Raw genomic sequence first — 27488 nt, 5'->3', positions numbered from 1 at the left:
CAGCTGATTCGAGAAAGGTTGTCAGAAAAAGCACAAAAGTGCACGCGACAAGACCAAAAGGTAGTATGGGTAGAAGTAGAGAGCTACTGCACGTGCTGAGTACTAATAAGATGACAAACGCGAATTTGCACGTTTTCCTTCTCTTCAGACATGTGGAAACAAGGTACTTTTAAACCACGATAAATTTTAGAAAAATTTTCCAAACTCAAAGACATGCGTCAGAAAGAGTAAAGCTACAGAAAAAAGGCGTCCTGAGAGGAAAAACAAAATCTTCACGTGCAAAAATATATGCTTGCACATTTCCTCTAGGCCAATATGCAAAATTCCAGTGAATACCCAAACCACCATTCGGTCTTTTCGCGTGCACTTTTGAGCTTTTTCCGGCAACGTTTCTCGAATTAGCTGTATGTACAAATGATGTAAAATAGCTCTCAAAGAACCAACTACATCTCCTCCAAAATCTAAAAATCTCTCGACCTTCCTTCAGCTTTTGTTAATTGTTATGCATATAGTTATTAACAAAGAATTTTTTATGTACGTGAACAACTTCAAACACGATTGGATAAGTTCTTCATTTAATGGTAATACCATGCATATTTATTACCCACTTTCGTTTTCGCATATTTTACAATGAAGTGAAACGCTAATTATGGGTGCTATCCTGGGGGTGCTACAAAATACACAGTCAGGCATGTTTGGAAATACTGCCTAACATCTGGGAACCAACGGATTAACCTCAAACTATCCAAACACCGGTATTTTTCTGGCACCTTGAATATCTTGTCAAAATCACCTTGGTTCTTGTAGACTCCAAGTGGTATTTCTGGCCCTTAACTTTCGTCTTGTGAGAGCTGTCTCATTTCTGCATTTAAAATGCTGCTCTGGCTTGCAGCCATATCGTTTGCGCATAGTGTTTTACTCCATCAATTGCACCAGTTCGATTTTATCGCTTGGAGTGAAACTCCTTTTCACCAACATCTGATGGAGCCACTTGGTTGTGATTTCTTCTGGCTACCCAAATGATCAGCAGATCCGTGTGCCGCTTCATTCTGGAAAGCTCCACATTGTTCGTAAGTGTTATCAGAGTTTAATGAAATGCACGCAATAGATGACGTTGAAGAATTTTCACCAGCATCAATTTGCAGCACTGTCGTTCGCTTTGGAACTCTTCTTTTCTCATCAGATAACAACCAAATGAAGCAAAGAAGTTCAACATCCTCTCGTATGGCATCTTTTGCAATGGTTGCAGTTAACGAATCCAGTTTCTGTAAAATGTGTTCTTCGTTTTCTTTTGACTCGCACTCAATGTCTATAACAACTTGTTTTTCTTTTGGTTTTCTGCTCTCATTTTTCAGGTTATCCTCCAGCGGTTTATTGTTTCGTCTTGGACGAATCATTTTATGGCGTGAAACTGGACTATGTTCTGCCATTTTGCTCAGTTCTCCCGATTTCTGTTGTGGCTTTATGTCAGAAGTAAGAGAACTTTTGGTCGAAGGCAAGCTGCCTTTTGCCGTAATTTCTTTATCTTTGTTTTCCTGTTCTGAGTGCTTTCGTCCAAATCCCAGCATTCCCGCCAGTTGCTCCATGATGAAATCAGCCATCTCAAATTCCTCGGATTCTCTGTCAGTGTTCTCTCTCGCATCTTCATAAGATTCGTTTAAGATGGCCACGAAGAAATTGACAAAAATAAACGACATCAAAGATACGAACGTAACTGAAAAGAACGGTCCAAGGACTCGATCAATTCCTTGTAATTCACGAAACTGCATGTCGCCACCAAGGCACATCAACAGTTCCGCTGCTAAAGTGCGCACAAACGTCGAGTAACGGTACATGTTGCTACCTAGAGCCACTCTCCCTAGCTGAGCGTATGAGATAAAAATAACTACAAAAAGTACAGAGTACGATACAAGTAACTCCCTGGATACACGAAAAGACTGCAACAATATGATAACGTGAGGATTGAAGCGAATCATGCGAAGAAGCTTAAGTGTAGCAATAAAAACTGCAAACGCTAAAGCTGCATTCTCGGCTTCGTTCCACATGATCACATCCTGAAAGCTAGCTGGGACAAAAGGGTTCTTTTTAAGCGTCGAAATTCTTTTGAGAATGACCTTGGATTTGATTACGTAAAAAGCCACAACCAAGGAGGAAGAAATGAGTTGCAGAATCTCTATCACGTTCCACACATTGCGAAAATAGGCACGTCTCTGGCGAAACATTCTATACAGCTGTTTAATGATAAAGAAGAACACCAGCATGATATACAAGAGCTGGCAAATCAGGTAAAACTGGTACAAACCAGATTCGGTGCTCGTCAACAATACCGTATCGATCCTTGGAAACGTGTTGCCATAACCGGTTGGCAATATCTCGTAGTAGTATGTTGAGATGCTCAGGTAGCCGGTATAAGGATTGTAAATGGTGAATTCAAGCAGAACAGCGCGGGTGTGGCGGTCTATCCAGCCTTTCTGCCGCAGAGAGGAGATAAATGGACCAGCAGTGTCTTTGCTGTAACCCAGATCAGCTACGTAACCACCTCCATCATAAACAGTGAAGAAGCCCCAACTCGAAATCAACTGCAGGTCTTCAGGTGAGGTGTAACGCCACGGTGCTGGACAGAGTTTAGATACATTCTCGAACTGAGCGCTGTTGTTAATCGGTGTCCATCCTGGGAGATTCAAGGGAGTTCTGTCCTCTTTCTCTTGGCTGTAAAAGTCGTTGCAGTGTTTGGTGATAACCTGAGCTTCAAGTGGAACGGTGCAAGAATCTGAAAGAAGGTAGATATGAGGTATTTAATATGTTTTAGTTCTAGGTAGAACAGAGCCACAGAAACACATAGCATGTTTGATTAGGTATTAAATAATAACCTGAATTCTACGCGCATTTTGATTGGTTCTTACTTATGATCTATCAGAGTACAGACACATGGATGACGTCACGCGGTGGTGTGACTCGCGCGCGTGATCAGAGTTCATAGTCCAAATCAGAGTTGTCGGCAAAGTTTTTCAAACTTGCGAGGCCACAACAAAGCAAAAAAGTTCAGCTTAATTACAAATCTTCAGTGAGAAACAATACGCCAAGCATCGTTCACCTTTCGAAGCATTTAACTGGGCGAAACAAGCTTGAAGAAGACAGTGAATTATTCGAGAAATTATCCGAAATCTCTATGAAAGTTTGACCGATGTTGTACAGTTGGACGACGCCACGGAAAACAAACGAATTGCGGTTGAACGCTTCGGTTAATGCTTACAGATTTGAACAACTTTCCAAATCGGAATAAAGGTTAGTTTTTTCATTGACTTTCAATTGACCATTTTTCTGTTTATTCAAAATGTGGACAATGCTTCGTGTTAACGAAAACTTAGCTCATCGGTACGGCAGCATTGTTCACACAGAAGTGTGCTGAAGTCTTGTGTTATTATATAAAACAAATAGATTTCATTTTGCCGTGCGTCTGTTCAGTAATAGATCACAGAAGACGTCAAAATGTGGTATGAACATCAGTGACCCACTCGGCTAGCGCCTCGTGGGCCACTTCTCTGTTCATACCACATTTTGACGTCATCTGTGATCTATTACTGAACAGACGCACGGCAAAATGAAATCTATTTGTTAAACAGAACATGTACAACTGTTATATATAACCGATGCTGCTTGAATTTTTTAACCATGTTGAGGTTTCTTCAGTGATTGCTGGGCAGTTTCCTTATAGCAAATAATCTAGATCATGCAATGAAAACAATAGTGAATCATAAAGGACCTTTCTGTATTCGAAGTTGTCTCAGACGAGGCATTCCCAGTACAATTGACATCTTGTTGTCGATAAACTCTTGCCTTTTAACTTTCTGACCGTTGTACCACTCGGTGGCGTAAATACCAGCAGAAAACTGGCCTTCTAGAAAGTTCCAAAAACGATCCACGTCACAAGCCTATCAAACGTAAGAGAAACCGGCTCAACGCAATTATATATTAACGTTAACGACGCTGTATTTCTGAATTCTGTAGCATTAAGTTAAGTTAATACGTGAGTAGAAAGAATGGGAAGTAATTGTCCTGATATTTTCCAGAGAAGACTTTCCTTGAATAACATTTACCTAACTTACCATTAAAACGAAATTTTAAATCAACCTTAGATAAAAATAATAAAAACCTTTTCTCCCACATCTCATACTGGAAGATCGTTCAAACGTATTTTTTTGGTAACAAAATTCCAAGAAATCAATCATTAGAGAAGAAAAGTGTAACAAAGAAGACTATTGCGAGCAACACGGTGGTAAGGGATCCACTTACCAGTGAAACTGTTTCAAGAATTGTGACCTTGAGATAAGGGATAATGAGCTACATATGGCACCTACCGCAGGGAAGTTACTGAAAGTGTCTTGAGTGTTCTTGCCAATGAGGAATCCATGATAGTTCCTATTGCCGTAACACACGACCATCAACAAAAATAAGAAAAATAGAAAAATGGCCAGCTCTCTTCCAAACGAGAACGCTTCAGCTTCTTTCCTTCTGTATTGTCGTACTCGCTCGAGCTCCCGTTCAAGGGGAATGTCAATCCTGATGTTTTGTATATCATCGCTCACCGTGCTTTCAGCCTCACTGTTCGATTTCCTGGGTGTGACAGCGTACTTGTCTTCGTTCGTTTCATGGCGTATTACTTCAGGTTCGTATCTGTTGAACAAACACGCCGACAACACCATGATTAAATATATCTTGGTTGGCTGTAAAACGAACAAATCTTCTGTAAATGATACGAACATCGAGGACAACCACTGATTCGCAATGTCTTTTCCCCACTGTAAACTGTAATAAAAAGTGATTGTGGCACAGACGAAAAACACAAGAAAAGATAGCAACCAAGCAAAAAACGATGAAATAATTGAACATTTGGACGCCCTTCCTTCAGCGTCACGTTGTTTGGCTGCTTTGAATGTGAAGGTGCTGTTCTGTATTCCCTTGCATGGCTCAGTAACGACACTGCTTCCTGTTTTTAAGGACGCCTTTGACGTCGTCGTAGTCGCACCAACTTTGTTGGAGGGCTTCGTGGAGCTCCTCTTATACAGGTTCATGATCAAGAAGTTTACAGGAGTGATCATCAACCCACTTTCTAAACCAATCATTAGCTGCCTCCAGCTAAATGTAAGAGGGCCTACTTGAATAGTGGCGTCTGGCTCTTTGTCATTCCTGTAGAACATGGCGTTTGCCAGCATCCCGGCCATTAACACACAAAGACAGCAAGTAGCCCTTTGTACACGTGTGAATTTGCTTGTGGGTGTTTTCGTAACTACTGAGAGCCACAAATGCCCATCTGAAAAGCTCTTCGATTGCCGCGACTTCAACGAATATTTGAAGCTTTTCAATTCACGAGGGGAAACTGGCATAAGAATTCTGTTAGTCATGCCGTCGCCTTTCTCCACAGCGAACCAGCTGTCACTCACAAAAGTCCACTTTTCTTCCGTCTGGTGATCCGTAACAATCACGTGACTGAGGAACCACGAAGGACTTTTCCCTGAGTTATCATGCCATACGTGAATGTAGCGAACTTCACCCAAAGACATTGGCAAGTTGATGGTGAACGAATCTTCGCTACCTCTTGCCAACACTGTTCTTGACTTAATCATGTTCTTGTGTAGTATTATGGGTTGGCTTTGTGCGTCGTTTCCATGAATGACGATCGCAACTTTGGCATCCGTCCCAGAATCCCTCCATACTCCAGTGATAACGGTCAGATCATACTGAAAGGTTGCTTCTTGGCTTGAAGGCAACTGGAAAGCTGGACCGGTCTGTCAAAAAACAAAAAAGGTCTGTCAATCATATGGGAATACTCGAAAGCAGTGACGCCTCGAACGTATCTCGCAACAAACTTTTAGTAATTCAAAGTCAAAGCTAAAGCGGTAAATCTTTGTGGGTATCCTGCCTTCACAACGTACGAGGAAGTTTGTAGTACCTTAAGAATATCTCGTTTGTCTGCTTTTCTTGCGAATATCACCGCTAGAAAATATAACAGCAGCACAACAATTATCGCGCTAAGGACGATGATGTTCCCAGTCTGGTCGAGTCGTTTGATTTCAGTATAGACGACATCAAAATCCAGCTTGTTTGGCATCATCAGGACACCTCCACCAAATGATGTCAGGTGGTTACACAGGCAGTGCAAGACTGTCGAGTTGGTCCTCTTGCCAACCTGAAATGGCAACAATGAAAAACCAGTTGTGAAATGTTGACTCAATGCTCAAAGCTCGCAGCTAAATACAATGATGGCCGGTTTTTTTTGTCACGCGCTTTTCTGCATTTTTAAATTGCAAAATCGGCACTTACAGATGACCATAAGTTCATATGAATATCGGTGCCCCACGTGAAGTTTGATCGCAACATGTGGGAGGGGGAAAGAAAGTGCCTTTAAAAGGACTTGGAAGTGCATCATAGCAGTGCCAGGCAACCGAGTGGGTGCAGAAGCAATCACATGGTTGCTAAGAGCATAGTGAATAGAGTAGAATGGTTAACGAATAGAATGGTTATGAATGGTCAAATAAATGCAAATAGAATGAACATTCTAATTAAATGATTCCCAATGATTCCTAAATGATTAACCACTTTTTGGTTGTGGAATGTAAATTCTGAAGGATTTTTCGCTTGATATTCCACGCCGCCGAGATATTTCTCAGTGACGCGAAACACCAGGTGAGAAATCCGGCTGAAAATGCAAAAAATATCTTGGTGGCGTGAAACATCAGGCGCAAAATCCGCCCCTGTTCGCCTTTTACACGTGTGCGTGCACTTTTTGAGGAAACAAAGTATTTTGGCACATGATTTGCACCGTTCCAGGCACTGCTTTGTCATCAAAGAAAAGTGCCGACTACAACACAAGTGCTTTATTTGTTATGCGATACACGCAAGTGTTTCAGTATGTACCCCGGTGTGCTTACCTTGCACCCTTGGGGAGACCATTGCTCTTTTGTCCTGTTCCAGAATAAGCACTTATCCTCTTGACCACTGATGGAGTAATTCAGGTCAATTTCGGGCTCATAAACTGGGTTAACGATGCGCCCTATAGAGTTTAACCGAGGAGGATCCTTGGCTTCCACGCATGCTCTCTTTTGTCGGTCCCCATCAGAACAAGACCTCTTCTTTTGTCTCTTTTCCTTGCTGTTGTTATCGTAAAGAATACCAATGAAGTATATACCAGACTTCACGATGACGTCATCTAGTAGTAAAATCTCGTTTGCATCCTTGCTGATTCTTTGTTTGACGTCAAATTTAGTTACCGTTGGCCGCTTGCCATAGCGAATGAACACGTCGAGTGAACCGGGCTGAGCTATCTGGATCTGTCAAATATATGCAAATAGCATTTACATTTATGTTATTCCTACTCAATCGCAAGTAAAAATAAGACATTTTCTTTATGGTTTTCTAAACCTAATAACTCTGGACTGTACACCATACTTACCTTAAGCCGTACGGTATTTTCTTCTCCCACGTAGACTTTGTGGTGCTGCATCTTCCCTTCACTTCTGGGCTTTATAAAAAGCGATTCATCTTCCTCTTCGGTTGAGTGAACTTTTCTTGGAATCTTGATCTCTATATTCTCTTTGCTGTCCTCGACTTTTAACGTTTCTCCTTTGTGATTTTTAATGACCACATTGACCACGTTAGAGCTCACAAGTGAAGAACTAGTGTCCCATGAATAAGGATTAAACTTGGTGGCTGTGACCTGACAAGAAATTTCAGAGGTCAGTTTTTTGATTGTCTCAGCAGGAAATCATCGAAAGAAAGTGTAAAATAATGGTCAAGTCAGAATTTAAGTATGGAATGTGTGGGACCCCGGTGACTTCGATAACATCCTTGCCTGTTTCCTTTACTCCTTGACGCTGCAACGTTATAAACAACATCGATTTGTTATTTACGGATGAATGTTAGCTACATCACCAAAGAAGACGAATCATTCATATAAATGACGACGGTTTCGTACAAATTGAATGAAATTTTGTAGGAGTTTTCTGTTAAACCACCGCTTCAATCAAGTTCACGTTTGACCGTCCGTGCCAACGCGTGGCCTGGTTTAAGCAAAAAATAAATGTGCTACATTTCCAGCTAAAAGTCCTTGGCACGAAAATCAACATTGCGCTAAGGGTGGGATGGTGGAGACAAAGATAATTTGTCGACGTAAAGGTTTAGTGTCCCACGACATTTGACGAAAATTGTAGTGCGTTGTACGAATGAGCAACAACTAGTGAGGCATGTGTGAAATGGGACCACGAAACTTTCTTGAATTTTCCTCACCATTGTATCGATGAACTGAGCATCTTTAGCTTTTTCGTCTGTGATGGCGTCAAAAGATATTTTCAAACTTGCACCAGCTTGAGAAACTCCCGTGGTCGTTCCAAGAGAACTGGAGCTCAGCCTGTTTAGCACCATGTTCATGGACTGTGTCTTGACTTGGCGAGGTTCTTGATCCACCATCATTCTTGACAACAGAGCTGTACTAACATCATCGATGAGTTGCTCGGTGGCTTGAATAATTTCCATACTCTTCAAAATAAGAAAACGGTTTGAATATTAAAGATGGTGTACGTTGCATTTTATCGTCAATACACTGGGAAAACCAATGGAACTTTTTTAATCACCTCATTTAAATCCGAACTGTCCCTAACTCTTTTTTATCGTAATCAGATTTAGTCTATACAGAATTACTATGAGAATACGTCCTTCGGGGCTCCTCTGTTAGGAGTTATATACCCAATCTCTTGCTGCATGGCGTACTTAAAAAATCAACTTCCCAAAAACATATTTTTTCATTGAGTTAAAGGATTCTAAGACCCAAATCAAACCATACAAGTTGTCGCATGCGACAAGCTTTGCACAAGACTACGACACGTATTGTTTCGTGTAAATGAATGTAAAACTTGATTTACACGAAAGGTTTCCGTTCCCATAACGTCATGCTGACGTGACTGTTGAGTGCTCGTGAAAATTTGTGATTGGATAAAAAAAATAGGAATAGGTTTTTAAACTGTTGCTATAAGTATTAAGCAATTATTGGATGAGGTTGAGCATGATATCGTGAATTATCCACAGATACGAGGTTTTGATAATTCACGATATCATGTAAAAACCGAATTCAATAATTGTTTTATTATACGTTTTCAAACAATTTGCCATCACTTTTTCTAGCGCCGGCGTAAAACCTCGTCAGAACATTGGCCAAAGCGGTGTTATCTTTTGGCTCCTCCAGGTTCTTCTCCCTCAAATAATCATTCAGAATTTTTACACTTGTTGTTCTCTTGGTGTTTTTAGAATCTTTACTCTCGATCAAACCTTTCATTCCTCTTCGGAAACCGAGGCGAATCGCTCAGCCATATTTTCAAAAGTTTGACAGCACTACACGGACGAGGGGCTTGGAAACTAGGCGGACTTTGAACTCGACATGATAACCCAATATCTGCTACAGATATTGGGTTATCATGTCAAGTTCACATGCTACTGTATATTGACTGAATGCGCTCGACCAATCACATGTTTCAAAGTAATTCCAATGTATAATAATATAAGTTATCACTTAAACATCTAACTCGTACCCAGTCTTGTTTTGAGTCCGTCGTGAGTCTAGGAGGGAATCATGGGAAGGAAGAAGCAGAACGAAAAGGTTTCTTGCAATTTTCGCATACGAGACGAATGGGGACGAGTCAGCATCAACAAGGTGTTATAAATATGTTGTTTGACACCTTTACTGTTAGCATACGGATGCTCTTAGCTGAGTCAACTGAATTTCTCAAGAAGAAACGCCGATTTTGTTCGCTCGGCTGAACTCTTTATTGACCGACATTTTACCTGCGTTTTTGTCACTTCTGGCGCGTTTGTTCCTGCTGTAACTTTCTGTGAAGCAGAGTTGAGTAAGTTGCCAAGACAGAGTACCAGGTTTTCTCCTCCTTCTTCCATCACAACCGCTTCAGATTCCTGATCTTCTGCCATCTTATTTGTCCACAAAGTGGTCAAGCTATCCAGTGTCGGAAAAGCGAGGCCCTGAAAATATAACTATAGGTTTATTGGGTGTGCTTTCAGATAACCGTGTTTGGTATATCACGTGCGTAGGATGGTTTGAACACGTGCGGCACAAATTACCTGTGTTTGAACTGTCACTTCACTGGGTTCCAGTGTGGCTCGTGCAATGACTGACGTCACTTGAGTTAGCGAATGCAAATTATTGACCTTCACGTTTGAGACTTGTTGCATGATGGAGTCTTTTATCTGTAACAAGGCACAAGTGGCACTTAGCAACCAAAAAACAACAACAAAATAAAGACAGCAAAGAAAGTAACGTGTTTGTTCTGATTGGTGAGACCAAGTTGAACGAGTGTCTTCAACCAATCACAGGGTAAGGAAGACAAAGATTACTTTTTAAGGTCAATCGGAAACAGCTCAGATGTTCTCTCTGAGAATTTTAAAACGAAGCTACATATCGTGTAGCTTTGTAAGAAAAAAATAGTCGTCGATTAGTTGCGAGTTACACTTACTGCAATCCTGTCTTCAGTGCTCGTCGTATCCGATTGAGATACAGTTTCAAGCACAGCGTTTGTCATCTGTGTCGCGGAGCCAAGTTTTCCTGTCTGAAGCAGCAGGTTGATCTCACTGCTGTTCCCGACTGCGAGGTGAGTAAGATCTTCATCTTCTGAAGGAGGGAGCACCTAACAGCACACAGAAAGGATTACTGATGAGAATATGCTTGAGGGCTTAGAGGGGAAATTTTCAACAAGGGAAAGAAGTGTAACCCGGCAAAGGTAGTTATCATGTTTTGAATACAGCCGAAGTCGAATATAATATCACAGGAGGCGGAGCGTTTTGGAACGTGGTGGGGGTTGGGCGGCTAAGATGACCCAAAAACTCTCGACAGGTTTTTATATTTGGGACAACTCTTTCACGTCCTAGCAACTTTTTGTTTTCTGAGCATTTTCTGTCGTTTCAAGACCGAAGATTTCCGAAGATTCTCCGATTGTTGTTTCCGATCATTTTTCGAACTTTAACGGAGAGAAACGAAGACTTCCAAGGAAGTTTCGAAGATATTTGAACTCACTCACAAGACGGAATATCTTGACAAACCAATTTTACGCTGCGCGATATTTTCGGCATCACAACGTGCGGGACCGAATTACCACAGGGAAAGTGAAACAATTCAAAATCAATAGGAATTTAAATGAATTTACCTGTACTGACAGATAATCCGATGTGGCAGCTGACAGGCTGTCAATCACTTTTATTTTAAAATCAACCGTGTAGTTATTTGCTTTATCCTTTCCCGGAGGCAGCACGGTGGTCACGTGATGCTCAGACCCGTATGCAACCAGAGTATACAAACCAGGATCAGTTTTATAGGAAAAATGGTAGGTCAGCGGCTGATCGGGATCCTACGAAGAGAAGAAAACAATAAAGGGTACAGTGAGAGGTTTCATAGTTTATGAATGCCATGATGGCGTCTTGTGAAATGGTTCTGCAGGTAGGCATTAACCTTCCCTGCAATACAATCAGACTTCGCAATGCAATGCAATTGAATCAGGCAAACAACAGAAACGTAAATAACAAACGTGAATAACGCAGTGAATCAATTACAAGCCAAAACGAGCAAACGAAACCGACGCCAAGCGCGGTAAAACGCAAAAAGTCGCGACTGGTTTTGGTTTTACATCTGATTGGTCTAGAAGGAGAGGTGATTGTCTTCAAACCAATGGCAAAACAAATTAATAATGGTAATAGGCCTGAGTGGAGTTCAATTCGATCTGTAATCATACAAGTGATTTACAAATCGGACGACCGTGAAAGAAACTAATCTCCGGTTAAATAGTTTCACGTCTTTGTGAATACTGAAAAACATAACAGTTAACTCAACAAAATGCACAACAACAGCGCGCGCAAAATGACGCGTACTGTCTAATTACGCAGGCATAACGCGTACACTGTCCTATAAGTGCTCAAATAGGGCTATTGATAACCAAACACGCTTAAGAATTTTGATATAGTTTGGATTAATACAAAAATCAAACTATTCCATATTTTGAGACTAAACTGAAAGACGTTCTATAAGTAAGCTATTCTTTTTATAATGTTTAATAACTGGCACTCACTTGCCATCCAGTACAGTTAAATGCGAAGTTTGTCTTCAAAGCCTCGCCACTTCTAGGTGTCACAATGCACTGTCCAGAGTGGGGTGGGGCGTTTGTTCTAAACTGATAAGCCGCACTTCCCGCAGGTCCGTTATCCGGTGTTGCAGTGACTTTCAATCGATAAAGAGTTCCTCCCACAAGTTGGTCCCTTTTGATGATTATACCAGGACGATCAAGCTTAGTTTCTGTCATGTCACGAGTCAGGGATATTTCACTGAGTTCATCGCCACTAGGATTTACAGTGACAAGCTGCCATTGATATACCGCCGTGTTACACGCATGCCCAGTGCATGTGGTTGTCAGACTTAGGCGAATGGAAGGATTTACCACTTGATCGCAGTTAGATACACAACTGAAATAACAAAAAGACCAAAATGCGTCCCGCCACATTTATATAAAGACTTTACCTGCTCCCTATATAAAGGAATAAGGGATCAATTTAGGTTTCTGGGAAACTGCTCACCTACCCCTCCCCAAACCTAACATTAACCCTTAGTTATCGCTTTGGGCAAAATGTTAGGTTTGGGGAGGGGTAGGTGAGCAGTTTCCCAGAAACCTAAATTGATCCGGAATAAGGCTAACATGTTATGGAAACATACTGCTCGCTTGTCCATCTTGATAAGACAAATGTTAAGATAACAGGTTATGAAACATTTGTAAGTGAACGTAGATTGGAAATTGGAAAATGCCGGGAAACAAAAATACATCAGGTACGTCAGTAATTTCTATTTCTGAAAAAATTAAATATTATTATTAACCAAAACAGCCTAGACTTGGCTAGACTTGACTACACTAAACTGATCAGGCCAGGCCAGACCAGACCACAGCTCACAGTACCACGTGACAGCTCACCCCACTGCACACCACGTCTCACACCGCATAATAATAATAAAAACAATATATAATAATAATAAAAACCTTCCCACTCTCCTTCGTCATCCTTCATAGTCTCCTACCTCCCCTCCACCCTCCTCATCATAGCCTTGACTCGCAAATAAAAAAAGGGGCTATGTCAATTTCAATGGAGTCTGGTAGTGCTCAATTGACATTTTATCACTTTTTCTCTAAATCCCGCCGGGGCGGCCCTCCCCCCCCTGTCCGGGGCGCCGGGCGTCTCGCCCCCCCTCCCTCCGCCCTCCCCCTCCGGGGCGCCCGTTCGCTCGCGGGCTGTCCCTCTCTTCCCTTCTTGCTGGGGGGGCTGCAGTGGACTTCCCCGGGGGTGTCCCGCGGGCTCCGCAGTGTGGGCGGCGCTTCTCCCGCTCGTTTCATGTTTTTTTCTGGGTTCACATTTTTTGTTAAAAATAATAATAAGGAAAAACGAAAATTATCAGGTGGTGTCAGTGGTGCCCAGGTGTGGTTCCTCCCAGCTTTGGTGACTCCCACCCCGATCTCTATGCTTCTCTTTGGCCTCCTCTCCTCTCCTTGGGGTGGGTTGGATATTTTCTGGCCACTTGTGGGCATTTGCTTATGAAGTAAGCTGCAGTTGTCTGTTGTCTTCTTTTTCAATTACCTGTTTTCTATGGGATATATAATTATATATTGTTTTTACCGGTTTCACTTGTAATAATAATAATAATAATAATAATAATAATAATAATAATAATAATAATAATAATAATAATAATAATAAAATCAAACCGCACCGTACCTTCACACCACACAACGCCACATAAAACCACAACAATCCTGTGTTGTTGTTTTTTCATTTCAATTTTTGTTATTAATATTCGTGTTCATGTACTCATAATAAATTATGTCCTGTTTTTCGTGAAATATGCAGTATATATACACCTACCTCAGGCTTAATTCCGGTGGATCACCGCTGATAATTGCTATTTCTTGTACAGTGTCAGCTTCCCGATCGTCCTTTGTCACAACAAGTTTGACGTCATACGTCTCGCCTACAATCATGTTGCTAGTTTCTAACGTCGCCGTCATGTTACTAGAGCTCAGTCTTCCTACACCCGTTCCAAAGCAGCCACCTGTTCCTGGACCTGAGTACGCGGTGACAACTGGGATAGTATTTAGTGAACCATTGGGAAAGCTCTCCAGGTAATTCTTACATAACCACATGAACTGTATAAAAGTGTGGTTTCCAGGTTCCACATCGGGGTCTTTTGATAACGAACCATTCAAGTTGATAACACTTCCTTTTCCTCGAGTAATTTTGCTACCTCCTGCTATCTTGGCTTCAAGCGTTGATTGGGTGATGTTTAAATAACCTTGATCGATACTGAGTCCTTCGGGGTCCTCAGGCATGGTTGCTTTGACTTCCACTCGGTAGACACCGTAAGCAAGATGTCGTTTCTGTAAGAGCCACTCATTGTTAATAGCTTCCAATTCAGTTCCGTTGCCATCAGCCACGAAACCCATGTTGTAATCACCTTCAAGTTTGTACATCATCCACTGAAACTGTGGCACCTTCGTGTTACAGTGTGGTTCACCGACACTCATCTTTATTAGGTAGTCGTTTGACCGAAGAATAGAAAGTGCAGATGCCATTTTCTCAGGAAGACTGATACTAATTTCTGGAGGTATACAGCCATCTGAAATAATAAAAATAAAAAAGAAACATGATAAGGCAATTTGTCACTTTCGTAATTACCTTTAATTGTGTCATTACAAATGCAATTAGTCGGTTCACCACTTTAGTCAGAAGAATTTCGTCTCCGAAAAATAACCAATCGTGACGTATTTTTAAGATTGCTTAGCAGCATGACCTGACACTACAATGTTCAAAGGTATCTCTATGAAAAGTCCTTTTGCTGACCTTCAGGCTCGCTGACTAGAGCAATAGGCATCAACAGACAATTCCCTCCAAATGGCGACAAATGATTGCACAAGCAGTGAACAGAAGTTATGCTGGATCCGAGGCCAACCTTAAAACAATAAAAATGTATTAAGTCAAATATAAAGATAAAAGTGTGGAAAACGTTAACGATTAAAATAGAATTGTTGTAGAAGAATTTATCAGAATCCTTTCTTATAAAATAACGATTTCCAGTTTTTCTCTAACTTCACGGTGCATCCAACAGTGAACGCGTGTTTACATTCTATAACCTTGCGCGCGCGCAATTTTGACGTGTGTCAACTACTATGTACATCATTTTTTTTTTTTTTTTTTTACACAAATGTCTGCAATCTAGGATATTGCGCACAACAATTTCAATGTGTATAATAACTGTAACTCCTTCTCTGAATGCATAAGAAAATATGAAACCATACAAGTAAGTCTTCAAAGGCATGACGCAGAGTTACAAAACTCCTCATTTAACGTGACATATTGTTTTAAAAAGCAACTGTTTTAACGGGAAATATCCTAAGCAACTCGTTTATCCAAATACTTATTCTCTTTTTATGTTGTCTTAAAAACAGCAACAGTGAAACTAACTTGGCACCCATGTGAGGACCACTCTTCTTCTGTGCTGTTCCAAGACAGACATTGCTCCTGATAGACACCCATGGTGTAATTGGCATCAGTTGTTGGGTCATAATCTCGTCTGCGTCTCTTTGCGCTCCCAGAGCTCCCCTGGTAATGGACACCTACGAAATACGTGCCTGGCTTGTCAATTACGTCATCTAAACGTTGCACGTTGTATGCGCCCGCTTTACAACCAGCGGTGGAACTGTAGGAAAGCTGCGTGCATGATTCATCCGGGAGTCGTCTTTTTGAGTCAAATGTTGAGACAGTTGGCCGATATCCATAGCGTACAAATATGTCAAACACAGAGTACTGATCAGGCTCGACCTGAAAACAAGAATTAATTATTCGTAATTTAGAGTGGAACCTGCAGGAGTCTTCCTGCAGGGTAAGAGGTGACGGGGCCGCCCAAACTTAGCTGGAAACGATCAGCGGAACTGGAACTGCGCCAAACTGGGTCAGATTGGCATAAGATCGCCAGATTAGTTTAAGATCGTTCGTAGTGATGTATTTCTGTGGATGCCCTATGCTCCTCTGAGGAGCTATGGGGTTATTAAGTTAGTAATTCAGAGTATGCAAAGTTGACTCACAAAAGTTTACAGCACTTAGTGATGGACTTATACTACCACCACCCTTTAGCTATATCAGTTCATGCTACAATATTTTTATTAAATAAATGATAAATTCTCCAACTGGTTATATTAGAAATGTATGAACACCGGTTATATTAGGACCTATGTCGACATCATACTAACTGTCAGTGTTAAGTTGGCTCCGTTATCAGGCAATGATGAAACTGACAGTTTATGGTACTGCATCTTTCCTTCACTGCTGGGCTTAGCATAATGTGAGGTTACATTTTGTGACGTTATTCCTCGTGGAATCGTAATCTCTATGTCTTGACTGCTGTCTTGGACTGTTAACGTCTCTCCTCTGTGATCTCTGAAGGCCAAACTCAGGACGTGAGAATTCACCAGAGATGAGCTGTTATTCCATGCATAATAATTAAATCCACTCACGGTCATCTGGGAAGAAAATTATTAGCCAGGATGTATAAATTAATCTATGTTGAATGCCGTGATAAAGCGCAATTTGATAAAACTGTTTTGGGGCCAGAATATGTACCAAGCTTGCCACATTACGCTCCTTGATTTCAGTAGATCGTGCTCCTTGGGCGTGGCCCTCAACAAATGGACTGAGACATATATTTGCCAAATTGAGGAAAGAGAAAGCGCCGCGAAAAAAAGAACGTCTGATCGCAGGTTTGCTCCGATTACCTACACCACCCTATTACCCCTTCTCACAAAAGAACAAAACAAAAGTGACGATAGTTACCAGGCCAAGAAGGCCACAATCATTGGAATTCAGCTTACCGCTTGCTATACTTAGAAAAACCGCATCATGTTTAGACCTGTTTACAAAGTTTGTCCGCGAAATGAGAAAGATTGTTATGAATATTAAAAACACCACCGTTTTGCTGCCAAATTAGAGTAAAAAAGCACTCTACTTTTATGCCAGCTTTATGCCTGTTGCTCGGCAACTGTAACAAAACACCAATTTATTCCGGGATCTAAATATATCAACAGTCTAGGCAATAGACAATTTTGTCTATATGATTTCCAGTGATATGACTGGTTGAGACAAAACCAAAATCTCTACACCTGAACGTTAATTATTCGTAAACCATTACAGAGCGAAGAAGGTTTTTATGTTAACTCCAGCCTGGCATGAACAAATCTTCTAATGCACTTCATCTTACCACAGTATCAATGTACGAAGTATCATTTGCTTTGTCTGCGGCGATTGCTTGAAAAGGAACTCTGAATCCTGCTTCAAGTCCTGGAACGTCCGTCTGTTTTCCCAATGACGTGGGACTAAGTCTATAAACCAGTATGTCCATCGAGTCTGTTTTAATCTGGTGAGGGTCTTGATCCACCACCATTCTTGACGTCAGAGCTGTACTTGCATCATAAATGAGATTCAAGCTGCTGTTGAACACTTGTTTGTTCTGCAAATGAAAAGAAATGTTTTAGAACATACAATATGTCCTTCAGTTTTTCTATCTCTCTGTGAGAAGCATACACGAATGACGACCAGGAAAACAGCTTTATTTCGTTACGCGCTCAGTTTGCCCCGCTTGAGAGACGTCTGGGATTCGAGCAGAAAAATTCGAAACAGGCGACGTAGAACTACAGGGATCCTTGTATTGTCTATGATTCGTTCATCGGCTCGTCTCCGATTTACCGCGCGCAAGCAACAACCTTAATTTCATGCAGAGAAACTATACGGATCTGCTCTGTTGAGCAACGTCACCATTATGGAACTTGTAGATGGATCAAGATGGATGTGGATGTCGATGAAATGAGTGGACGACGAGAGATAGAGTTTTTATAGACAATCTCGTCCATGAATTTTTAATTTACCTTCAGTGGGCTGTACTGCAAGTTCAGTTTTTTTTTTGGCATTTGGTGATTTTCAGCTGACTTAGTTGTCTAAAGTAACTAATATAAACTGAAATTGATCTTGGCTAAAGGGCCGTGACCTTGTACCCAGGCGCCGTTGTATTTGGGTCGGTAAAGAGCGGGAAAACAGGGAGTGCGGGACTTGATGGCAAGGTAGCACATGCACTGTGCACATGCCTGAATAAGAATAAGATCTCTGCAGGTTGAACGACGTTACTAACTATTCCTTCCATTAACCTCATAACATTCATGAAGCAGCAAAGATGCGACAAATATAATAAATAACAACACGTACTTGTGATAGCTGTGTGCCGTTTCTGATTTTGTGCGCGGTGGAGTTAAGCAGATTAACAAGAGCGAACAACATATTGCCAGCTCCTTGTTCCACTTCAGCGACACTCTCAGATCCATCAAACCCAGTGGCTGTGTCTTTTAGCATGGTAGTCATGTGACTTAAGGTTTCGATTGCAGCTGTCTGATGAGATCAAAAAATCTACCTTTAGGTTGTTTAATTTGAAGTGAGATGCCGAACGCACGAAAACAGAAATGCGTTAGGCTCCGAGCAATTACATAATATTTAACTCGTTTATTTAACAATTATTCCGCGAGCGCGAGTTTTTAAACTTGTAATAAAATGCGCCGTGTTGGCTATTTTAACCTCACACCCAACAACCACCGAATCATCGGCAAATCTTGTTTATTTTATTTCGCAAAATTAAAAGACCGGAAAAAGACTTGTTGGGTATGGTATAGCCTGCGTAGTGGCGGGATGCGCGACCGAGTGCGAGTGCTTTGTTACGGCGAACGGCGGAATCGAGCTTCGAGGCCGCAAAGATCCAGTGGCCGGTATATATGCCAATCAAAACTCTAGAGCTTCCAAAGCTCTAGTTTTCAATAATGTACGATCTACCATAATAAGTTGGTAAAATAAACAGATTTGACAAAGTCGAAGAACAACTGACCAATCAACAGGCGCTCAGCGTCATGGCTCGCACTCACCTGTTTTTCAACTGTAACTTCACTGGGTTCCAGTGTTGCTCGTGCGATCATTGACGTCACTTGAGTTAAGAAATTTAAAGTATTTACTTCCGCGTTTGACATTTGCTCCAAGATGTAATCCTTAATCTGAAATAAATAGAGATAAATGACTCGCGTGAAACTGAGGCTAGCAAAAGAGGCTTGGCTAAGAATTAGTTTTAATTTTGTTGACAGTAAGTCTGTGGTATTATTTTCTCTCAGTTGGCTAATAACAATGTTGCGTTGCAAGTTGAAAAGTATAGTTGCTTGCATTACCCCCGTTTTGCACTTGTTTTGCGGCAATGTGTTGCACAAACTCATGTCTAATGATTTCGCGCAACATGTTGCCGCGACTTGGGTGATGATACACACAACAACACTTTACACTTTTCAGTATTTAGCATAACCCAGTGACTAACATTGGCTACACAGGCATATGCTCTTGATTGATTCTTGCCAAAAAGTATCAATGAACAAAACCGTGAATAAATTAGAGTTCAATTGATCAACCCGACTGGGTAATGCTTAAACAATGCCCGATTCCCTCTATGGCGCGAACCTGCAGGGAATCACGGTTGTTGTATTCATCGCTGCTAACTCTCGCGCATGGTTTGATTAATACAATTACCATGATTCCCTGCAAGCGCGTGCCATAGAGGGAATCGGGCAGAAGACTTCTCGTTGTTGGTTTTATCGACTCTGATAGTTGACTCAGCCAAAACCTCAAGCTCTTGCATTCTAATTGTTAGTTAGTGACCCACCATGATTCTATCCTCTGTGGTGGTGGTATTTGACTGATTTATCGTCTCTAGCATCGAATGTGCCAACTGTGTAACAGCCATCATATTTTTCTTCAAGTTCAATTCGCGCTTTAATTCACTGAATTTTTCCATGATGAGTGCATGAATGTCTTCATCTGCCGGGATAGGTTGAACCTAAAATGCAGAGAAGAAAGCCTGAAATTACAGAGTACTAGTTTATCATGTAAGTTGTATGGCTTTCAGTCGAAAAATTTCTAAATGCCAGCGTCTTCTGTCCTGCTATCCCGATCCTAAGGACCTGGTTGTACTCTGCAGACCCTTTTATATATAACTGGAAAGTGGTTTTGAGTCTCAAAGATGCAGCCTGATACATTTCACTGCACAGAAAGTTGGCTTTGCCACACTTTTGATCCGCATCGAAATGAGACAAAGATGGATGTCATTTTAGTGGGCTTTGTCACGGATTTTACCAGGATTTTTGAATAGCCAAAATTTATATTTGTGTCGCAGGAAACCAAAAAAAAATAGTCGACCGGCCATTTTTATTAAACATTGCTATATTAGAGTACTAAAACTGATAACAAGCGCCTTTGGCTGCGGATGGCTTGGATAGAAATGGATTGCAATTTGAAAAATTAAGGCTCAACTTTTCATGTTGTTTCCGCGCGTCTACAAAAAAAAAATCGATATTTAGAGCCGTAGTTTGATTACATAACAGTTTAGACCAAGAATCTGCGACATCCCCGAAACATAGCTCCTTTGATATCAGTTTTTCAGATATTCTTGTTTTTATCCTCTGAATTTAGCCCACGCAGTAAAAATACAGGAAGCTGTTAACAGTTTTCATGAGAACGCATCAATTGCAATTATTCAAAATCGGACACTATTACCTGCAATGTCACTGGAATTGTTCTTCTGGATGGCGACAGACTGTCAATCACCATGATTTCAACAACTATCTTGCCTGGAGGCAACACAGTGTTCAAGGTTCGCTGATGTCCGTACGCTAATACTGTGTCCACTGAACCGGTTCTCAATTGAAACTTGTAGGTGAGGGGTTCGTTCGTGCCCTGCAAAAATGTCAGTGAAGAAAACGTTAATATTCCTTTAACACTAGGAAGCTAAGAGAAATGGTGGCCTTATTGTGTGCCACTGGCGAAGAGAAAATAGATTGCTTTTGGTAAAAAATCCTGCTCTAAGATGCGCAAAAAACTGTTGAAGCATTGAATCAAGAAAACTCCCACTTTTGGAACAAATTTTTGTTAAATAGATGGGAAAACAGGCAATGCAAAAAAAAAAAAAAAGAAAAAAGAGAACGAAAAAATTGAATACGAATATCAGCTATTTTGGTTTTTGAATTTTCCGCGCGCCGTTATTTAGGATTTTATGACGTGACATGATTGCCCACAACAAAATAAAGCTATATTTTGTGTTTTGATTAATCATTTCCTTATTTTCACTGAATGTGTCATAAATCCACGAAACTAGCCCTCGCCAATGCTAACATGCTACTAGCGCCCAATTGAATAACTCTCGAGTCCCCCGGGGCCTAGACTACTTATTTAAGCACATTAATTTAGATCTTATTACTAAACAGGATTGAAAATATTTACCATCCAGCCATCGCAGCTGAAATAAAATTTCGTCTTCAAAGCTACTCCACTAAAGCTTGACACAGTACACTGTCCAGAGAGGGGTGGGGCGTTTGTTCCAAACTGATAAGCCGCCCTTCCCGAGGGACCGTTCTCCGGTGTGACAGTGACCATCAGTCGATACGTCCTATTATATGAGAGATGGCTTTCTTTTATGACAATACCGGGAAGATTAAGATCAGTTTCTGTCATGTCTCGAGTCAGGTCTACTGGAAAGACAGAGCCACCGGAACTAACACCGTAAAGCTGCCATTGATAAGACGCCATGTTACATCCGGGACCTGTGCATGTGGTTGTCAAGCTCAGCCGAGTTGATATGTCCATATTATCTTCACAATTCACAAGACACCTTAAAAAGAAATTCGGAAAAACATCCGTTTAACGTAAATATAATCATATACATATGGGCTAAGCTACCCTACTGCCATCGATTAAGGGGGGGGGGGGAGGGAGGGCGTCAACCTTAACAGAAGTCAGTAGGGTAGTTACTTAAGATGCTATTTCGTGATAAGTAATTTCTCGCGTAATGCAGATGCATAGGGAGATACGCTCGGCGTCAAGAAATCGATATTGTCTAAACCGCTCGATGGCTTACTATCATAACAAATCTGATTGTCAACATCCAAAATTTTTACTTTATTGTATCATAATGTAAGTTTCCTGAGAAAAGACATCAGAGGCGCTAAACCGTTTATATCACAGTAAACAAGAGAAACCGTATTGAGAATCAAAGTCTCTTCGAGATATCGACGTTTTTGCATGAAGTACGAGTCGAAGGTTTATCCTGTGCATTGTTCTTCGAACTTATCATTACAGTTTCTTTGTAGTTTAGTTTAACAATTTCCTATCTTCGCGGAGGAAATGCAGCCATATAATTTTGTCAAAAATGGCTCGTCCGCGCCGGGTATTTATACACATATTCCTTAACATTACACAAATAAACAGTGCAAATTTCACCGAGATCTGACAATTCTATACTTTAAAATTGCAAGGACCTTTCGAGGCAGTCGATTACGGCAGCGAAATTAGCAAATGAAACAGCAAAATATGCGTCTGCGTTTGACGCTTTGTTTTTGTCATTTTGTGACGCCATATCTGAATTGTTATAGGTAGACCGCTGTTCAATGCAAGGCCGTAGCGTAACGATAGCCTGCGTGGCCGGCGTTCAAAGGGGAAGGAGAAGGGGAGTTCGAGCGCGAAGAGATATTTCCGACTACTGTCGGAGAAAACTGGCTCAAAAATGGCTTGTCCGCGCCGGGTATTTATACACATATTCCTTAACATTACACAAATAAACGTGCAAATTTCACCGAGATCTGACAATTCTATACTTTAAAATTGCAAGGACCTTTCAAGGCAGTCGATTACGGCAGCGAAATTAGCAAATGAAACAGCAAAATATAATTGCAGCGTAAACAAATCGTTACACTCAAGCTGCGTTTTGTCTAGGCTCTGCGAGGGTCGGATATCAAGACCCAGGATTAAACAAAAGCCATATATACAGTGAATGCTTTCGAATTATATTTGAAGATGAAATAAGAAAGAATTTTGCTGTCTTTGACTGAAATTCCACTCGAACTGCGTAGATACGATCGCATGTTGTAAAGCCGATTCATGCAACATTGCTGTCATTCCCTGTCAACGCGAGGTCACGTCCCTAACGACCTAGGCTGATGACGAAATAGAGTTGCGCTTGCATGTAGCGACCAAATTTGGCCTAATTTTTAACCGCTCCAAAGCTAAAAGAAGCCCCCATCTCTTGCATTTGTTTTAACTTCAATAATATCTTTGAAAAGAGCGAGTTTTTTGGTATGGTTTATTTTTGACGTTTGTAATTTTTAAACGATGTAAGTGCTGGTGATTATTTATTCGTGTTTTAGTTACGCAATCCATTGTTTGTGCGACGCTTTTTATAGATCGCCTTTCAGACACACGTGCGTTGAGATAAGAAAGCTGACATGTCACTTTTAAAATTGTTATATAACGTTTGTAAATGTGACAAGTCACGTTTTTTTTCACGAGATCGCAAGTGATCACCCACAGCGGAAAGTAATCCCTTGAGAAATTAAAACAGTCCCTTGAGAAATTAAAAAAGTCCCTTGAGAGTTTACAAATATGTGGTTCCAAATTTTGTCCACTAACCCCTATTCTACGTTTTTAGCTTGTAAACAAGCAAAAACGTCGAAAAAATGCAGAAAAACCACCAAAGCTTATTTACCCACTCTAACATCTTTTCTCTAATAAGCCCCCTCCCCCAACTACCACTCACACAATTTTTAATGTTTTTTATAAGCCATCCCCTGCCCCCCGCCGAAATTTCACGGCAGCATTTCGTTAAGAGGATACTTCGTGTTGATAATAGAAACGGTGGGAGAGAAAAGCATGGGCTTAGTGAACTCTCATAGTGTCATTTCTTGGTCTACTGTTTATTTTGTTCCTCTGATTCTCCGACTGAAAACATATTTCACTGCGTACTTACTGAATTGTTACTTCTGGTGGGTTACCGCTGACAATCTCTATTTCTTGCACAGTGGATGCCTGTCGATCGTCCTTCTCCACAATAAGCTTGACGTCATGCATCCACCAAATGTTCATATAACTCACATCTAACAATACTGTGACGTTATTAGAACCTAGTTTTCCGACACCCGTTCCAAAGCAACCGCCATCGCCTGGACCCGACTGAGGGCTGACAACTGTCATATTGGATGTTGGACCAGTCGGGAAATTCTCATATCGTCTTTTACACAACCACGTGAATTGCATTGAAGAGTGGTCACCAGGCTCCACGTCCGGGTCTCTAGAAGGCGAACCATCTAAAGTGACGTTCGTATTGATTGGTCTTGTGACTGCGGCACCACCTGAGATCCCGGCTCTGAGCGGTGATTTAACGATTTTGAAATATCCTCGAGCCTCCTTAGACAGGCCATTGCTAGGCATTTGCACCTTTAGCAAGACTTGATACAGATCGCTGTAATCATACGATCGTTTGTGTAGCTTCAGTTCTGTTCCGTTTGTATCTAAGTCTAGCTCCTCGTCTTCGTATAAGGTACCATTTTGTGCTCGGCTGTAGGTAATCAGTTGCCAGGAGACCGTGGGGAAGGTTGTGTTACAGTTCGGCTCTCCAAGGATGCCATGTACGACCACATCGCTGGAAGGACGAACTGATAGAGGATCTTGTTCATTATCTGAGAGGCCTGATATGGTGACATTTGGAGGCGTGCAACCATCTTGAAAAGTAACATCAACCAGTAGTGAAGACAAAAGCAATATTGGAAGTAATTAAAAATTAAAAATTTTGTAAAACCGGTAAAAACTGTTACCTTATAATGGCGAAACTTCATTGTTCTAAGCGCCATTGGCACGGGCCAAAAAAGGGACCCAGGAACCTTTAATTTCTACATCCTACTTATAAGTTGTTGGCACAGCACTCCCAATAACCGACGTGGAAATAAAACGATCCCAAATGGACCTTCCCTTTTTTTGATTTACTGTTTAGAGGAAGCGCCGTCTCTAAACTCGGTTTTGGGGAAGGCTTGAGAGTTTGAGTGGTAGAGATTTTAGCGTGTGTAAATGGGTTTCTTATTTATAACAACACCCCAAAGAACACCTGAAATTTCTGACAAATTGAAGAAGGCTGGGGAGGGCAACTTTCTGATTGAACCGTTTGGCTTTTTCGCACTATTACAATGCTCCTTGATGAAATACGTGGTTGTTCCCGTGGGAAATGAAATGGATCTGTCCTTTCCTCTGGAAAGATTTCAAACGGTGTACACTCGTCCCGCGCCATTGTGTTTGTTGAAAAACTGTACTGTTCCATTTGCCAGTAAATTCTTACCGATTTTTCCACAGAAAAGGAAAGGGCTCATAAACCCAATAAAACTAAAGAAGAGCATAATCGTTGTTTTCGATTTGTGGTGTTAAATTTGTGTTTCTCTTTTTCACTTCTATTTATCGTACATACCGTTAGCCATCGCTTCTAGCTTTCAGTACACAAAATCCAGCGACCATTTCTGAAGATACACAACTGTCTTCTTTCTCGACGTGCTTCTGACATTCTTGCTTGTTGGATAACCTGTCAAAAAATTTCGCAAATGTTTTTTCCCGAAACTCATCAGTGATCCAAGCCGGGAATGGTAGAAAAAAAAAACAATCAAAACCAACTTAATGTGATAACAACCAATCAAAAGCGCATAAAAAATACAGTACATGCACACAAATGGCTTTCTTGAGCAAAGAAGCGCCATTTCATTTATCGGGATTTCGATCTTTTCGGAGCTACGACTTCTCCTTGGAACAAAACTGAGTCCGTGTTTCATGAGAGAAATTCCTTGTGACATCGAAACCACTACATTCAAACAACTGCAGTTTAAGGTGGCTTAATACAGTTTTGAGAGGGTAAATCAGTCCAACCTTTAACTCTCTTGTACAATCTCCAAAAACGTTTTGTCTTTCTCTTATCACTGTTTGTTACATCCTAAAACAATCTACTGCGATATTTGGAAAATAAAAATGCTAATAAACAGTTTAAATGAACGGCCGAGTGCTTATGAGGGGACTGGCACTAGTATTTTAAACGGCGTTTTTTCTCAAAATCTACCCGTATGACCCTACCTCAAAATTTCAGAAATAAGAAATTGGCTTTGATTTATCATTCATGCAAAATAATATAAAAATCTGTAAGACAGATTTTTCGCAAAATAGGAAAATGTGATATTTTGTCGATTTTTAAAATAGCTCAAAATCTGTCTTACAGATTTTTTCAAAATTTTGGCCGTGGACGTGGTTCACCCCTTAAATTTAATTGTGAAAGTTTCATAATAGGTTGTACGGTAGGTTTTCGAGAAAATCTGGATCAAAATCTGGCTTTTACGACTTCCGAAGCGAATCAAATTGCGCGTGCGAGCGCGCGCTAATATGACGCCATGCGTCGCGAGCGATAATGAAAGACAGAAATAGAACTTCTCCGTCGGTTGTTTATCCACACTTTTTGTTGTATTTTTTCCGTCCCAGGTTTCGAGACCTATCTGAAAGTATTTTGAAGTTTTCTTTTGTATACAAATTTAGTAAAGCGCGGTAAAACAGATGGAACTCTTTTTCCTTTCTGTTTAGAGGTGCTAGCGCCATTTTAGGCCGCGCGACGTCAAGCAGGAAATCGTAGCGCGCGCCATTGAGCCACGTAAAAACTGTATTCGGCCACCTTAAGAAATCGTAGAGTTACCGGGTCTCAATTATATCAAGTTCAAGCTTTATTTTAGGACACGACAAGGCCATCATTGGAATTGGAATGACCTTCGGCGGTAAGTCAATTATAAGCTCAGAGTGAGACACACTTCTTTTAGCCTATGTGGTGAACTGACTATTTGTTAGCAAGGTTAAGTTATATGAACTTTACTCAAAGCTTTTTATTTATTATATACAGTCAGTTGTCGGGTTGTTTAATTTCGCCCGAGCACCAAGGCGCAAAATTCAGAGTGATAATTAGCGGTCGGACTCAATTGAATGAGCGACCGACTGAATCCTATTAAGAAAATTTCGCTTTTCCTTTTTACTGAAAGTAATAAATCAGCGATTTTCCATAACGAAACTTATCCGCCTGCTGCCATTTTCGTTAACCAAAATTTCAATAATCGGATCTAAACAAGTCATGTAAAATACAAAGCTGTTGGCTTGTTCACATACCTCGATCATTGTTGTTCGTTGGTTTGGAGTTTTAACTCAGGAATAAGCTTTTGTTTTCTGACATATACTGCAAATCTGAAAGGTTATGAATGTTCCAACCAGCCGCATTTTCCGTGAAAAGACACTGCTTTCCTGTGAACCGTTTTGCAGCAACCTTTGCAGCAAGATTTGAACGACGATTTGAACGTGATTCTTCGGCGAAGCTGACGTGATACAGTAACACGCCATTTTTAAAACTACAAAAATTGCGCGAGCAAACTTGTCAGCCTCAGAAAAGTTCATGAGCTGTACGGCACTTGTGCTGAAAATTCTGGTGGTAAAGGAAATATTTTGTAAAT

The 27488-nt window shown here is 41.0% G+C and overlaps 1 protein-coding gene across 2 annotated transcripts; it reads right to left on the bottom strand.

Annotated features, from left to right (window-relative positions):
• Window positions 1-838: 838 nt before the first annotated feature.
• Window positions 839-27443, bottom strand: LOC144633171 (polycystin-1-like protein 2). 2 transcript variants are annotated; one of them, XM_078491972.1, is made up of 25 exons: window positions 27151-27443; window positions 25433-25543; window positions 23948-24698; window positions 21430-21817; window positions 20707-20886; window positions 19817-19990; window positions 19038-19163; window positions 18334-18513; window positions 17336-17584; window positions 16332-16601; window positions 15547-15903; window positions 14926-15034; window positions 13951-14701; window positions 12117-12507; window positions 11202-11402; window positions 10515-10685; window positions 10123-10248; window positions 9832-10035; window positions 8284-8532; window positions 7451-7714; window positions 6930-7328; window positions 5951-6187; window positions 4359-5786; window positions 3764-3932; window positions 839-2770 (listed from the first exon to the last, which is right to left on the bottom strand). In XM_078491972.1, exons 2-25 carry the CDS (start codon window positions 25440-25442, stop codon window positions 969-971), a joined length of 9186 nt encoding a protein of 3061 aa, XP_078348098.1. In that variant the 5' UTR covers window positions 25443-25543; window positions 27151-27443; the 3' UTR covers window positions 839-968. The 2 variants fall into 2 exon arrangements, with proteins under 2 accessions (XP_078348098.1, XP_078348099.1); XM_078491973.1 differs by having other exon boundaries at window positions 9832-10023; window positions 27151-27442.
• Window positions 27444-27488: the final 45 nt, after the last annotated feature.

The sequence above is a fragment of the Oculina patagonica genome, chromosome 12 (genome assembly GCF_052425735.1).
Source record: "Oculina patagonica isolate OP01 chromosome 12, crgOcupat, whole genome shotgun sequence".
Lineage (NCBI taxonomy): Eukaryota > Metazoa > Cnidaria > Anthozoa > Scleractinia > Oculinidae > Oculina > Oculina patagonica.
Note: the sequence above shows the minus strand (reverse complement) of the source record. Positions and strands in the feature narration are given on the sequence as shown.

What these genes read in the sequence shown, in the direction of transcription:
- LOC144633171 (XM_078491972.1), bottom strand. An exon ending in GGTCCTCACATGGGTGCCAA is followed by an intron (nt 15,035 to 15,546) that starts GTTAGTTTCACT and finishes TATTGTTTTAAG; the next exon opens with GTTGGCCTCGGATCCAGCAT. An exon ending in ACAAACGAGATATTCTTAAG is followed by an intron (nt 5,787 to 5,950) that starts GTACTACAAACT and finishes GTTTTTTGACAG; the next exon opens with ACCGGTCCAGCTTTCCAGTT.